The sequence below is a fragment of the Bactrocera tryoni genome, chromosome 1, assembly GCF_016617805.1.
Source record: "Bactrocera tryoni isolate S06 chromosome 1, CSIRO_BtryS06_freeze2, whole genome shotgun sequence".
In the NCBI taxonomy this organism is placed as follows: Eukaryota; Metazoa; Arthropoda; class Insecta; order Diptera; family Tephritidae; genus Bactrocera; species Bactrocera tryoni.
Genome location: NC_052499.1, coordinates 12923952 through 12940594, shown reverse-complemented (window position 1 = coordinate 12940594; position 16643 = coordinate 12923952). Strand labels below are relative to the sequence as shown.

At 40.6% G+C, this 16643-nt stretch overlaps 1 protein-coding gene across 2 annotated transcripts in view; it reads left to right on the top strand.

The window, feature by feature from the left end:
- Window positions 1-15637, top strand: part of LOC120777663 (protein tincar) — a 66246-nt gene extending 50609 nt beyond the window's left edge. Inside the window, exons 6-7 of one of the 2 annotated variants that reach the window (XM_040109120.1) lie at window positions 5622-6456; window positions 14268-15637. In XM_040109120.1, coding sequence (XP_039965054.1) covers window positions 5622-6456; window positions 14268-15230 — 1798 coding nt within the window. In that variant the 3' untranslated portion in view covers window positions 15231-15637. Of the gene's footprint in view, window positions 1-5621; window positions 6457-14267 lie in introns of those variants that run through there. The other variant, XM_040109129.1, reaches the window with a different exon arrangement.
- Window positions 15638-16643: the final 1006 nt, after the last annotated feature.

Below are 16643 nucleotides of genomic sequence, written 5' to 3'. Positions count from 1 at the left end.
GTTTCCTTCAATAAATTGATTGTTTCGTTGGCTGTATGGCATGTAGATGTCTTGTTGGAACGAAAAGTCGTCCACATTAACATCCTCCAACACAAGCAAAAAAAATCATTAATCATGACTCCATAGCGTTCCCCTTTGTTGACCAATGATTCCCTCTGTTCAAAGAGCACATCAAACACTCATTTTTTGAGGATGCAACGGCGTCTCTCAACAGAAATTGTGTATTACCATCACTGCAGATGCCACAATTTGCGTAAGTGCGGTCCAAAGCTGAACAAACTGTACAATTATTTTTTCACATCTAAAAAAATACCCTTTATATTAGCACACATTAAAATCTAATATATTTTATGAGCTACAAAACTTCTTCTTTATTGTCGTAGGCGCACTCAGGTTTTTCTCCACCTGATCTCTCCAACGGAGTGTAGGTCTTCCTCTTCCTTTGCTTCACCCGACGGGTACTGTGTCAAATACTTTCAGACTGTTTTTATCCGTACGAACGACATGACCTAGTCAGCTTAGTTGCTGTCTCTTAATTCGCTGAACTATGTCAATGTCGTCGCCATAAAGCATAGAGTTTGGTCTTTATTCGTCGAGAGAGGATTTTACTTCTCAAGTGCCTACCCAGTTCGAAGTAGCACCTGTTGGCAAGAGTTATTCTGCATTGGATTTCGAGGCCGATATTGTTGTTGGTGTTAATACTGGTTCCAAGATAGTTAAAGTTATGACTGTCAACAGTGACGTGGAAACCAAGTCGCAAGTACGACGACTGATTGTTTGATAACAGGAGATATTTCGTCTTACCCTCGTTCACTAACAGACCCATTTGCTTCGCTTCTTTATCCAGTCTGGTGAAAGCAGAAAAATCGGCGCAGTTTTTGAGGCCAAGCAGCTGTACATTCTTATAGAAGATTGTAGCTGCTCGCTTTAGGTCTGCAGCTCGAATTATTTTCTCCAGCAGTAGTTTGAGAAAGTCGCACGATAGGGTGTCGGCTAGTCTGAAGCTTGTTTAGCATTAAACGGATCCGAGAAGTCCTTCCCGATCCTGACAGAGCTTTTGGTAATGCTCACCCTCAGTTTACACAGCCGGATTAGTTTTGCGGGTATACCAAATTCAGACATCGCGGCATAAAGGCAGCTCATTTTCGTGCTGTTAAAAGCAGCTTTGAAATCGACGAACAGGTGGTGTGTATGGATCCTCTTTTCACGGGTCTTTTCTAAAGCCACACTGATAAGGTTTAAACAGTTTGTTCCCACAATACACTCAATAGAACCTTATATGCTACAAAACACCCGTAGAAAATATAACTGTCTATAGTTGAGCCACCTACCTTCACGAGCCACTCACGAGCAGAGCATTCTAGCGCATTTCAAATTTCATTTGCTGCATTTCATTTAATAAGTTGAGCAAACAATTGCTCTGTTTGGCGAAATTCATCAATATTTCTGAAACAGGACTTTAAAATATATAAATGTGTACATTTTTGTTTTTGCTTTAATTTTTTTTTTTTTTTTCGTATTCAGTTTCACTTCACATTAATAAATAAAGGTTTTAAAATCAATGCACGTCACCAGTTTGTTTGTTTTTTGTTTTTGTTTGTGTCACTAATATTTAACCGCATCAAATATTTTCGCTCATTTTGTTTATTGAATATCTGTTTTTGTTCGATTATTTATGATTAAAGCACATGTGTTGAAAGTGTTATTATTTCGAAAGTGATATTTGCTTTCAAAATATTTTTTGTTGTTGCAAAATAAGCAAATTGAATATTTTTTACTATTTATTTTGTTTTAGTTTTCGCGCACATCAGCTTTTGTTAATCACTCATATTTTCATTTATTCACCGTAGCACCTCAATATGCCTACAAACGCGCATATTTTGGTATTTTGCATTCATTAAATTTAGAAAAAAAATATAATTAAAATTATATAAATTTATTGTTTTGTGAATTTTGCGCACTTTTTCGATAGAGCTTGTTCATCTGTATGCAAAATAGTCAAATGCATTTGGAAATTGATTAAACGACACCGCAGACAGACACACACTTTTGTAAGAGTATTGGTCACATTGACAATAAGAAACTATTTTTGTTCCGCTTGTCGCCTGTTTTTAATTAAAATTTACTTATATATAAACTACGAACTTTTTATTTAACAATTTTTATGTATATTATATAAATGCGTACTTTTATGCATATGTATGTATGTATGTATGTATTTAACTATTGTTACTAATAATGTTATTTAGCATCAAATGGTTTGTAGTTCAGTGATATGTATGCAAATGTTTACTAACATAGTTATGATTGTTTAATACATTTTCATATAGTATACCTTATATGTATGTATGTACTCATATGCATTTGTAGTATGTATGTATGTTTATATGTATGTATATGAATATATATGTGTGGCAGTAGCAAACTAGTTAACCAAAATGTATTAAAAACATGAGAAAACGTTCACTTTGACTGCACCACAGCCTCCTTACAAGAACTTGTTTTTGATCGTTCAGCTTACATATATGCCATATAAATACTATTGAAAGCTATGCTAAATTTCACGTCAAAATATTCATTACTATTTGGGATATGTGTCGTTTTGTGAGGCTCTAAAAGTGAATTCTTCGATTTCTACTATGTCTGAATTTATTGAACAAAGAAGTGCGTCAATGCACCATCTCATAGTGCATTGGTTATTCGTGATCATTTCTCCACATTTTCAACTAATATCATGCCGCAACCACCGTATTCGCCTGATTTACCTTCGAGTAACTTCTGGCTATTCAGCGAATTCACAAGATCACTACGAGGACACCGTTTTGACTCAATTAAGGATATAAAAGCTGAATCGAAGAAGGCTATGTATGATGGCCATCACAACGGAGAATTTTTCCAAGTGCTATGATGACTGGCAAATTCGTTGGCATAAGTGTATTGCAGGGGAAGGGGATTACTTTCAAGGAGATGAAATGGACAAATTTCACCTTCCAATTTGACCACTGCACAATATATCTTAAGCTATGTGCTATAGAAATCCGATATCAACAGTTCCGACAAAAGAAACTTCTTGGAAGAAAAGTACGTTTGCAATATTTAAGATCGATATCTCAAAAACTTCTTCTTCTATTTCCTAACACCTCCGTTTTTGCATCAAAACGCTAAGCTCGTTCTCCACTCTTTGTCTAGACACGACATGTGATAATTGAGAAAAACAAAAATATCTGCAAGTTGCTAGATTTAATCACTTAATATGCTCTCCAAGACTACTACATATATTGTGTTTCTTTTTCAAACCCTCCATAGTCAATTATGCAAACAAATACCTTTTTCCGGCGAATAATTTTGCCTGATTCACCTAAAACTTGTTTAAACCGCCTTCAAACTAGGTTAAGTTAGCTTAAGCGGTCGATCCTAACACCAATCTCTGCTTTTGCACCGGTCCGTTGTGGTACTTAAGACTCCTATATAATGGAACATAAGATCCTTACAAATCGACAAATTTGTTAAGATGTCCAATATCAGTTTCGGTTATGTCTCCTGGTCCGCCGAAGGTGAAACGCCAAGGTCCATTGGTGCAGTGCCAGAACACAAAACGCCAACGGCAATCCAACTCGGTCCCATTCCGATGTGAGCGGGACAAAAGTGCCTCTTCTGGCTTGCTCATCGGGTTTGCAATTGCTAGCAATTCCGCTAAGACCCCGCAACCAAAGGAGTCTGATGATAAAGTAGCTTGATGTTATTTCTAATTTAAAACGCAGTTAGCGAGCTCAGCCGCTCTGTTGTCGGAGTAAATGTACATACATCTTCTAACATCTACCCAAATAGAAGCCACTTCTGCCTGAAAACCCGTTCCGGTAGCCTAAAGCTAAGATTGACAGAGAGCTACCTACAGAAAACTCTTTCTCCAACCTTCCTAGCTTTGACCCATCAGCGAAAAAGCTTACTACGCGGCTTCTTCAGCGACTTCTCCCCATCCACTTATTCCTCGTTGGTATATGATAATAAAAAAACCGCAACAAGTGGCTTCTGCTACGCAGAGGAGAGAATTTCGGATTTGTGGCAGTTCCCAACCTTTTCCCTATAACTCCTCTACTGCAATAAAAGGCAACCGATGCCGCTCTTACTCTTATTCTTCTACTTCTTTACTGGCGTAGACAATCGTTTCTTCTTTTCGAGTTACCAAGAGCAGCCAGGTCTTTCTCCACTTGATTTTTCCAACGGAGTGGAGGTCTTACTCTTCCTCTGCTTGCCCCCGCTGGTACTGCATCGAATACTTTCTGAGCTGGAGTGTTTTCATCCATACGCACAGCGCAGCTGTTCCGCAAAAACTTGCTTTCGAGGCTGACTCATCAGATGATGATGTCATAGTTCATGCCTGCGCCGCATCTAGCAGTGCAGGAATAAGGAAGGAGTTATAGAGTTTGGTGTTTGTTCGTCAAGAGAGGACTTCATTTTTCAACTGCCTACTCAGTCCAAAGTAGCACCTGGTAAGAGTGACTCTGTGTTTGATTTCAATGCTGATATTGTTGGTGGTGTTGATGCTCCCTCCTTTACCGTATCTTCAATATTTCACCTTCATGAAGGCTTTATATTAAAAATAAGCCCGAGGTATTTCACCTTATCAACAAGTTAAAGACATGTACCTCTAACAGAGTGGAGAGGAACGTTTGGGATTTTAAACCTCCTAGTGAATGAAAACATTTCTGTTTTACCTGGGTTGACGGCTAAGCCACTTTGGATACCCCAGTTGGATATCACATTGAGGTACCCTTCGGTTAGCTCGTAGATGGTATTTATAAAATTTTCTGACCAACGTGCTCAGCGTAAGCTCTTACCCGACAGCCTCGTTCCTCGAGCCCTGACTTATAGAAATATTCTGCTTATTGTAAAGATAGATAGCAATGCAACAGCTTACTAAACATATGTAACCTCAGAAAGGTGAGGTTAGCGACCTTATTCCGCATCTTACGTAATTATAATTATGACTGCCAAGGACTGTTATGTTAATATTAATCAAAGTCAACATCAAAGTCAAGGTGGAATTATGAATGAATGAATATTCATAAAGGAATAACATACATTGGTGAAATAAACAGTTATATGTATGTAATAACATAGGAAGCAATCCGATGAATAGAATTACGCATGCACATAGAAATTATTTAATGTGTTTACTGAACTTAACATCCGGTGTTTGAATCGACATACATATGTACATATGTCTGTGAGATCATAAAGGATTGTGTGAATGATATCAAGAAGAGTGATATAATAAACATATTTACACATACATATGAAAGTAGTTTCTATAGTTGAACCAAGTCAACTATTGTTGCTGCCACTGTGAGGAACATGTTTTTACACTCATTCAAAACCTATATACATACTTCCCTAGTTATATAATATATATTCTATAGTAACGTTACATGTATACATACACATATGTCTGTAGTGCAATTTAATTTCTAACCTTTACAGTAATAAATTATGAAAAATGCACTTTCTTTTCTCCACTTTGCCAACCATTTAACCCTTGGCTGCACTCTGCGACCAACCAACCGACTGTTCCACGGAAAATACGAAATGTGAACTGTGAAATATGAACTGCGGCACTGCAGCCATTCGCCCCGTGGAACCGCGATATGTTTTGCCAGTGTTGCGGGGGAAATTGACGACGGAGAATATGCGACACTAAGAACTGCCAGCGCTGCCACCATGGCAGGCATCACCGTTACCAGTATGAACAGCAGCAGCAGCACCAGCCACAGCAAAACAACAGGCAAGAGCAACATTGACCCCATCATGACGATCGGCTGTGGCAATGAGACACATGTCGGCGGCCTCACCAACAAACACAGCACAACTCCCACCGGTGCGCATGGCATGAAACTTTTACAACTCAGCGAATACGATGAGCTGCCACCGCCACCACCACAACTAATGCCAACTAGTGGTGGCAATCACTCAACAGCCGTTCGTGCAAATTATACCAACTACGTTAGTGGTGGTGGTGGTGGTGTTGTTGTCACTGACCCTGACGGTGGTAACTATAACAACACTGCCGGCAGTGGTAGCTTCGGTGATGACAGCGCCTCGGAGGAGGGCAAACTATTGGCTTGTGTGCGTGATGATAGCGTGACATATGCATCGACTCGCGATTTGGAGCCGCCAACGGCAACTACACTGCCGCCACCACCGCCACCAAAGCATGCCACAGATCAGCAGCTCATCGGCACGGGCTGTGCTAATATGAACACCAATATCGCTAATGGTTTAGCAGAGATGAATAGGAGTGATGGCGGTGCTGGTGGTGGTAGTGATGTCGCTACTACTGCCATGGCAGGCCGTGCTCCCCAAGCTATACCGGAGAATATGCAATTGTCTTCGTCGCCGGAGCATCTAGTCAGCCCATTGGCACCGGTGACGGTCACGGTGCACACTAACGAAGCACATGTGAGTACATATTTATAACTAATTATATAACTAGAATAATATTTACACTTGTAAAACGCACATACATACATACATATATGGATTATGTGAGATAATTTGTGAATTGTAGAGCTAAATAATGCTATTATTATTGCTGTGACTACAAGCGAGTGATAGTATGGTGCTATGGTATTTTCCAATCAACTTTAATTGAGATTAAGCACAATTGCTAGCTTATAATAGCAAAGCGCAATAATCGCGCAATTAATGTTATGCCGCGTTAAGCAAGAAATTATAAAAAAAAATCGATGTAATCCGATTTTAGCACAACCACACACATTCCTAATTCCCACTTACGTATCTAAAGGGTATACCAACGAGAGCGACGTGATGTTAAAATGAAATAAAACAAATGTTAAAAGCTTTCTGCTTTTTTGTTGTATTATCATATAGTTTTACGCCATTTATGATTTGCATAAAATTGGCACTACGGTTCCGTTTCGATGACCCGGTACAACACTACGGCTGGAATTTCGGCTACAGTGGGCTGAATGTTGTCGTCAAGCTGCTCGAACGTTGCTGGTTCATTGGCGTAAACCAGAGAGAAGAATCTACAGGCGTTAAATTAAATGATCTTGGCGACCATTTGACTGAGCCTTTTCTAAAAATTAACGAGCCTCCAAACTTTGAAAAAAGTCAGTCAACAACTTTTTTTTTTTTAGTTCCGAAAGTGAAATCTTCTAAAGATACTGCCAGAGACTACCAGCATGTACGATTCATATTGCCCGCTAGAGCACACCTCTTTCGGTACCACGCCCAGACAGTATTAAATAACAATGCGGGACTTGCAAAACAGTATGCCTAAAACCCTTAACTCCGCCTACTGTAGCTTGTACAGCGAGACCGCCGTTAAGCACTACTTCGCAGGGTCAAACTGGGCGATAAATGCCTCTTCACATCTTACCTTCAGGGTAATTCATATGGTCTTATGCTTCTCCGCCGCCTTTCTTTTATTAGTTCTCGGAGCGCTTTGCGGTCCACTCATTTTTTTTAGCCCACACCAGCTGTGATCGCAGCATGTAACTCACTAGGTTGTCGGGTTTTATCCTTTCATTTGTTAGCTTTTCTATTGTGGTTCTGTCTACTACTTCCGCAGAAGGAACATTGTGTTTCATCATCGTGACTAAATTTTTGCAGGTATTCACCGTGTTGTCCGTCAGTCCAGGTCGGTACATTCTTAATTAGTCTATATGTCTACTTTCCTTTATCTGCCGCATTCCATTGCTTTTGCCACTCATCGAGACTTGTCTTCCTCTCCTTTTTACGCTCGTCGGTCGTTAGGCAGCTATTCATGGCTTTTGTTTTACAGTAGACTCTACTTAACTCAGAGGTCATTATATCCGGTGGCATAAGACCAGATATGATAGCAATCGCCTCGTGCGACATCGTTCTAAACGCACAGGCAACTCTAAGGGCGCATAACCTGGACACAGCCTTTGCGTTATTGACACATGTTTTTTACGCGGCTGTCCCCCATATCGGAGCTGCCTACATAAGCATTGACTGGCTAACTTTAGCCAGCAGAGCTCTCCTACTTTGGCTTGGGCCACTAATGTATGCCATTATTCTCGACAGAACCGCAGTCACTGTAGCAGTCTTACCACAGGCTTTTTCAATGTGCGCTTTGAAACTAAGCCTCGTATCAATCATAACGCCAAGGTACCTTAATGAGTTTTCCATTACAACGTTATAGCCATCAATGTTCAAGGTGACCGTTTCTTGCCTTTTTCTGCTGGTGATGAGCGCTGCCTCTGTTTTTTCACCTGCAAGCTACAGCTCTGTACTCGTAAGGCAGTCTTTAATTTTCGCCACCGGCTGAAAAAGTTACAATAACATGTGGACCCTTTAAATCAACGTAAACGTACTCTCCTTCTTCTTTATTGGCGTTGACACCGCTTACGCGATTACAGCCGATTTTACAACAGCGCGAATTAATTTTTACCAGAAGTAAAAATGAGTTAAAAGTATATATTTTGAGCTGCACCGAAATGTGTACTCTTTATTAATACTCTTAAGACTAACTTATTACTTGGTTCTTATTTCTATTTATACTAACTGTAATAGTATGTTTACTTATTACTAGTTGATAGTTTGTTTAGATACGGATTATATTATTTGTTTAGGTTTGTTTGCATATATGTTGTTTGCTTAGATACATTTGCTTTGTTTTAAGATAAGGTTGTTGTGGTATTCAAACTCAATGTTGTTTTGATACTTGTTTGTTTAGGATTGTTTGTAGTAGTTATAGTGCATTTCAATTGTTCCAACTCAAGGTTGTTTTGATGCATTCTGTTTACTGAAGCAAAAGGTTGTTTTGATGTTTGTTACTATTATGAGGAATACTTGTACGTTCCTTGACTCGCGCCAGTCGTTCATCCTTTTCGCTGTTTGGCGCCGATTGTAGATTCCAAGTGTAACCAGGCCCTTCCCCACCTGGTCTTATCAACGAAGCGTAGGTCTGTCTCTGTTTTCACCGACGGATACTGCGTCGAATACAGTCAAAGCTGTAGTGTTTTCATCCATTCGGACGACATGACTCAGCCAGAATAGCCGCTGTCTCTTAATTCACTGCACTATATCGATATCGTGGTATCTCAACCGATGCTGTTTTTTACATGGCGGATCCCGAATTCAGCGCACAACCCTGGGGAAGAATGTTTCGCCTTCGAATACTTGGTTTAAGACCAAAATGGTGAGCTGCTTGAACCATATGTAAAAGAATCGTTTCTGGCCACGCCCAAGTGAATAGCACTCAGAGAACTCACTTCACTTGCGTGTACTTCTACACAAGGCTCCATCCTAAGCTTACTCTAGATGTTACTAAATACAGATTCCAAATCATGATCTTGTGAAAATGTATTTTCTTGTAAAAATTCATCACTTTGAACCAAAGTCATATTCCTGACTTCATTTTTGCATTACAAAACTTTGGAAAACAATATTTTAAATTATCTGCGAATCCATAATTATACCCTGAACAGGGTATACAGACATACCCTGTTATGACAGTTTGTCAAGAAGTTTGTAACACACAGAAGGAAGCGTCGGAGCCCCTATAAAATATGTATATAAATGATCAGTATGTTGAGCTGAGTCGATTTAGCCATGTCCGTCTGTCTGGTTGTCTGTCCATCTGTCTGTCCGTCTGTATATATACGAACTTGTCCCTCAGTTTCTAAGATATCGTTTTGAAATTTTGCAAACGTCATTTTCTCTTCAAAAAGCTGCTCATTTGTCGGAACGGCCGATATCGGACCACTATAAAATATAGCTGCCATATAAACTGAACGATCAGAATAAAGTTCTTGTATGGAAAACTTTCACATTTGACAAAGTATCTTCACGAAATTTGGTACAGATTATTTTCTAAGGCAATTATGTAATCTCCGAAGAAATTGTTCACGATCGGAAAAAAGTCCTTGTATGGAACACTTCCTCATTTGACGATATAATGGCTGTCAAAAAAGTCTTGCGGTATTTTTATTGAAATTGAAATGAGTTTTTGATGACTCATGCCTAGCTCTTGACCGATGCCACGGCTGCTACTATGCCGGTCTCTTTCGACCAATTGAGCGATTTTATCGCAATTTTCGACGACAGGCCTTCCGGAGCGTTGCGCATCTTCGACCACCTCTACACCAGAACGAAAAGGTTGAAACCATCGTTGTGCGGTGGAAATGGAAACTGTATCGGGTCCATAAACTGCACAAATTTTATTGGCGGCTTGAGATGCATTTTTGCCTTTATCGTAGTAGTACTGTAAAATATGCCGTATTTTCGCTTTATTTTGCTCCATGTTTGCGACGTTATAACTCACGAACGACTTAAAAGAAACGACAATCAATCAAACACGTGTTAGCGCGTTAAATGAGCTTTCCAAAAAGGTACTCGTATAGCATGACCCGATTCGACGAATAAAACTAGAACTACGCGCTTTCAGCGCCAACTAGCGAAAATACCGCAAGACTTTTTTGACAACCTATTATCTTCACGAAATTTTGTATGAGTTATTGTTCGCAGAAATAATGTAATATCGGAAGAAATTGTTCAGATCGGTTAACTATAGCATATAGCTGCCATACAAACTGAATGATCGGAATCAAGGGCTTTCATGGAAAACTGTGAAAACCCAGACCGTGATTCATTTTGGCATCCCACGAGTAAAGAGCTTAACTGTAGCGTTCATAGAGCTTTCAGCTTTCGTCACTCTTTTCACTAAAAAAGCCACAACTTAATAACGAACCGTTAAGTGTAAAAAAGCACGCAAAACAATAACGGAAATTATGAAATTGAGCGCTTTTATTAACGCCATTTCTCGCAACAAGTCCATCAATTAACACTTCCTCATAGCCACGGACAATTTTTTCCAATTTACTTTTCATAACAGAAATGGTAAGTGTTGCGATTTGTGACAACCGATGATTGCGGAGTGCATATGTTTGTCAGGGGAGGCTTGAAGCATGTGTTGATCAGACGTCTGATGGCGGCAAACGATTTTGAGCCTGTAAAATGCAATTTCGACACGAACAAGCGGAGGAAAAAAAAACTTTAATAAATACATAGCTGCATTTGTATGTGCCAGCAAATTTATTTATGCAAAAAAGTTGCACAGACACACAGCCATAGAGACAGGCCAGCCCATACGATTTGCATGCGACAACCGACAACCCACCGCACGGAGGCTTAAGGATTTATTACGTCTGTGCTTGTGGTGGCGAAGCATTCGACACGTTCAATGCACATTTATCACAGCAATGACAGCGCCAGTGATGAGGTAATTGCAACAAAGTGTGGGGCATGCCACAAAAATATGTACTCGTAGTGGCAGACGATACACAACATCACGTTGCAGTAATGTGGGCAATCAAAATATTTATTGGTAGCTGCTTGCTGCTTCTTGCCTATGCCTACATTTATTATCGGTGATTTGATTTCAATTAAATCGTAGCAACATTGATTTGTTGCTGCAGCACGAAACTCTTGCAATAATTGTTCAAATCTACTTCTGTCCTTGATGCACAAATGTGTGTGTATGTGCGGGCTAGAGAGCGCAAATTGCTTTGCCTAGCAGATTGTGTGTATTTTGCAGACAGATAGGCAGCGGAATGTTTGTCTAATTAATGCCTAATCGAATTGCAAGATTTGTTCGTAGAGGGCTGCCTAAGGCTAAACGCATAGTGTGACGGTGAGACGAGGTACTGAGAAGTTGAGTGCATAGATGCCAGAAGCACGCTACGAATAAATCGGTCAAGGTTGGAGTTTCGTATACAATTCAGTTTTATGCCTAATTTTAATGTGCATAATTGAAGTGAGCTCAGCTTAGTAAAGGTTTTTGAGTGATTTGAAAAGTATTTTCAAAGGTAAATATTTTCTCATAAAAATGAAATTCACTAAAATTAGTCGAGGAAACAGTTAAAATTCGAATGCTTCCAAGTTTCATATTTCTCTCATCTTTATTTTTTTTAATTTCCAACATTTCATGTTTATTTTTCACTTTCAATAAGAATTAAGCTACAATAAAAAAACTTTGGCTCACCCTTGCCCTGCGCTCATAGCCTAAATGCACAGCATATGTGTAGACTAATGCCGAAATTGCACGTAAACTATATTTGTGGACATTGGTAAGTGCCACCGGGGCGTATGATTAACATTCACTGCCACTCAAAGTAATAAACGGTGCCTTTGCTGTGGTAATTAAAGTTTGCTTCCGAATTAGTTCGCTCACAAGTAATTGCGTAAATGGAAATGTGAATGGTGTTTTGTTGTTTGTTTACAAAACAAATTGGCAACGAATAAATTGCTTCAAGGTGTGCCATTTATTATATATACCCCAGCATGAATACATGTACATATGTGCGTTTAACCTTGAGTTGTGACAACTGATAGTATTAGGTTAGAAGTATTTAAGCTTCACTTAAGCGAAGTATTTTCTTGAACTCGTCAGATTCAAGGTCATAAAGTAGATGACCCAGCAAGCGAGTAAGAAGACTGATAAAGAGGGTTTTCTATTCAAGAGTATGTAGTCATATCATGTATTTCAGATAATTTTTAGGTGTCGTAAAATAGACTATAATTTTACTATCCACTTTCTATTAGTTATTTATTAACAAGGTTAGGTTAGGCTAGGTGAATCTGTTGGCCAATACACCAAGCGTAGACCAGTTTTCGTCTTTTGCGATACCAGATGAAGTTCAGTTGCTAGGTTCAAGAGAAGTAGTCATTTTGGATGCCTGTGCTTGACGCGAATTTTACAGACTCTACAGCCTCACTATCGATACCTCTTCCAGTGGATCATACCGTGGGGACCCCAGATGCTTCCAGCGTAGTCTTGTCAATGCGGGACAAGTGCACAAGAGATGCTCCATTGTTCCCCTGGTGCTCTGTTCTAGACATTTCCTGCAGTCTTGTCGTTCTCTCAGCCCCATCTTGCGGACGTGTGCCGCAAACAGACAGTGGCCAGTTAGTACTCCCATCATATTCCTACAGTCTCTCCTATCGAGTGCCAATAGGAATTTTGTGTACATCCGATCTATCGTTTTGCAAATGACTTTTGCGGTTTTGATCAGCCCTTCGTGTAGGCGTTCTGCACCTTGGTCCAGCTTCTAGGAGGCGCTGCGGCCCTAATGTACCCGTCTAAGATTTTCTCTTGCGTTTTCAGCAGAAGGAAGTTAAGCACCTCTCTCTATATATAGCCTTTTGAGTAGGTTGGGTTGTTTCTACCTGCCTTCGGTATGAAAACCACCCTAACCCCTCTCGATGAATGTGGCACACTGCTGAATAGCTGAACGTAATGCAACCTCTAAAAATCGCTTTTAGCCATGGCACGAATAGACAGAGCGCATTCTGTAGCATTGTCGGAATGATTTCATCCATTCCAGGAGATTTTTATGGGTCGAATGAGCGGATTGCCTATGCTATTTTATTCTCCGTACTCCCTTCGTAACTAGGATTTACCGCGTCCGTATAGTCTAGAAAGTGCACACTGACTAGGTGGTCCAATAAGTTCTGGCAGTTGTCCGTCCACTCTCCGCTATTATTTACCGCGAATTAGACCGGTGGCGTTTGGATAATAGTCTTCTAAGTCTCGCCACAGTGAATCTTTTCAAACCCACTACAAAAGTTTTTCCAAGATTTTCGCTTTGTCCTGTGCACCAACTTCTTGTATTTCCTTAGAAGATCTCTATATTCGTTCCAACAGTCCTAGCATTCTGCTAGCCGGGCACAGTTGAAGCATTCCCGTACTTTGCGTCTGCAAGATGCAAGCTGCTTGTTCCACCAAGGGGGCTACGGCAATCGTATGGCATATAGCAGGATGCAAGGAGTAGAGATTCATCCTTGGCACCCTTCACTGCCACAACCGTCAGTTCATCTGTGGAAAGGCTGAAATTAATATGGGAAAATAAACTTTTCTTCACCAACATCGTTGATCTTACCTTGTTAATTACGCTTTGGGTGTATGTCGTGCAGTTTTATGACTTCAGCCCAGCGACCCGACCCGACCCGATGCAATCCATGGTTCCTGGACTAAAGCCACGCCATAGCCGCCCTTCTCCAAATTAAGAAGAAGCTCGGCAGAGGCGGTCTTACTCTTGTAGAAGGGGAACAAGACGTAAAGTCCATATAAGCGACTTCACTTCTAAGTCATTAATGTATTATAACACAATTCCCTCGCCATGTATTTATAAAGCTTTTGAATTGTGATAGCTACAGTCTGATTAATAACTTCTAAAAAAAGTCTTATTTCCTATTTTTTAAATGAATTTCTCTTCCAGATCGCCTCCAGTTCGACACCGCGTTGCTTGCGTCGTGCCGATTCGGGTGTACCAAATGAAGCGCTCACACCGCGCAGCGACACCACCTCCACCACAGAGAGCACCACATCACCGCCCGAACGCGCACCATCCGAATCGTCGAGTGGTGTGCATTCGGGCGAGGAACGTGACGTCGAAGTGGTCATACGACCACGTTCCGCCTGCAAGCCACCACCCAAGCCGCCACAACCGCCCATACAAGAGGAACCCTACGGACGTTGTACCAACATGCGTATGTCCAGCTTTGGTGGCGATGCAATCGGAGCGGCTGGCCGCGCACTCAACAGCGCCACCCTGCCACTGACACGCTCGGTGCCCGAACAGAAATTCGATTATGCCAATCATTGCAGCACAATGCCATTACCGGCGGCTTGTCACAGTCAACAGCAAGCGACGCAGGCTGTACGCGGCAGCGGTAACTACGGCATGACCACATCTGCATACTCGATGCATTCACAACCACCGCTGCCGCTGCCGCCGCCGCCGCCACCACAGCAAAGCGGCCTAAGCAGTTTTCGTTCGCAATATGCCAACTCAGCGGTGGCAATGGCCGGTGTGAATGTAGCGCGCATGCAACAACATCAACAACATGAAACGCAGCAACAGTACTCAGCGCCACAGTCAATATCACCACCGCCGCCACCACCGCCCGTCGGCATGCACACCACACTGCCGAACGGCGTGCGTTATTCAAATCCGCATTTCCTGCGCCGTCTGCCGCATGTCACCAAAGCGGCTGAATCGCCATATGGACATTTGGGATTGGGTGCCGGCCATCATACCTTCTCCAAACTACTGCAGGATCCACTACAACACAGTCTAGTCAATACAGCCATACCCGAAGATCGTGACTCGGCCAACTACTCGATGTCTTCGGAACAAGACTGCGGTAATTTGTATGCAACTGCGGAGTCCTACAACTAAAGCAGTATTGCGTAAGCGATTTTTGTCGAGCGGGCGAAGTCATTGCAGCTGCAGCTCAACTGGTTATTCATACATATATACCTTGATATTTTGACTATTCGATTTTGATAACGACTAAAAGTTATTTAATATAAAGAGCAGGCGCGTTAAGCAAATATTATCACGAATTGTGACTAACTAAAGTTTCGAAATGGGTAAAGAATAAAATGTGTTTGTTTGCTCATGCGGTGGGGAAAACAATTATAAAAGAAGAAATTTTAATGATTATGACATTTTATAGTTTAACACGCTAACACTTCATCATTAGTGCTAATTTCGGCATACTTCGACCGAAATTAATTCAAATTTCAAAACAAAAATATAAATTTGCTCAGACTCAGACACCAATTTGCTTGCATTTTTTTCACAAATTTGGTTGCTTTTGCAGTGGAAATACAATATAATAAATATTGGGTAGTCGAAAAAGTATTTTCGTATTTCGTCAATGAATGTCGCTGCAGTCGTATATCTCCAGTGCTACCAATCACATTGTGTCATACCATATAGTGTTAGAAGGTGAGATTTTAAGTTTAAGTAAGTTAAAAAAAAGTTAAATTCGGGGAAGTTGAAAAAAAGTTACAGCTGTTCAAAATTGAGTGAAAATAATGAAGAAATTCGCTATATTTTTCAATTTTTGTATAAAAAATAGTTCGCTCGCTTACGTTCTGGAAATTTCAATGTAAAAGATGCACCTCGCTCTAGTCGATCTATCGTTGAAAAATTCGATGAAATTATGGAAAAGATTGCCCAGGACCGTCAAGTTAACAACCGTGATATCGCTAAGGAACTTAACATTCATCATCAAACGATTTTGAACCATTTAAAAAAGGTTGGCTACAAAGAGAAGCTCGATGTTTGGGTACCACATGAATTGTGTGTAAAAAAGTTAATGGACCGAATTAACATCTGCGATTCTTTGCTGAAACGAAATGAAAGCGAATCGTAACAGGAGACGAAAAGTAAATCAAATTAGACAATAATTTGTGAAAAAGATCATGGACCAAACGTGGTGAAGCTCAACAAATGGTCGCAAAGCCAGGATTGACGCCACGAAAGGTTATGCTGAGTGTTTGGCGGGATTGGAAAGAAATCATGAGAGCTCCAGCCTGGTCGAACGATTCACTCTACATTGCACTGTCAACAACTGATGAGTTTGAATCAAGCAATCGAAAAAAAACGGCCAGAACTGATCAACGCTAGACCACAAACATCTTTGATGATTCTGCAATACTGATACTGAGAAAGCTTAGGTGGGAAATTTTGATGCATCCACCATATAGCCGCCTTGCACTATCGGACTATCATTTGTTTCGGTCAAAGCAGAACTCTCTTAATGGAGTAAAGTTAGCTTCAAGAGAAGCCTGTGAAAATTAC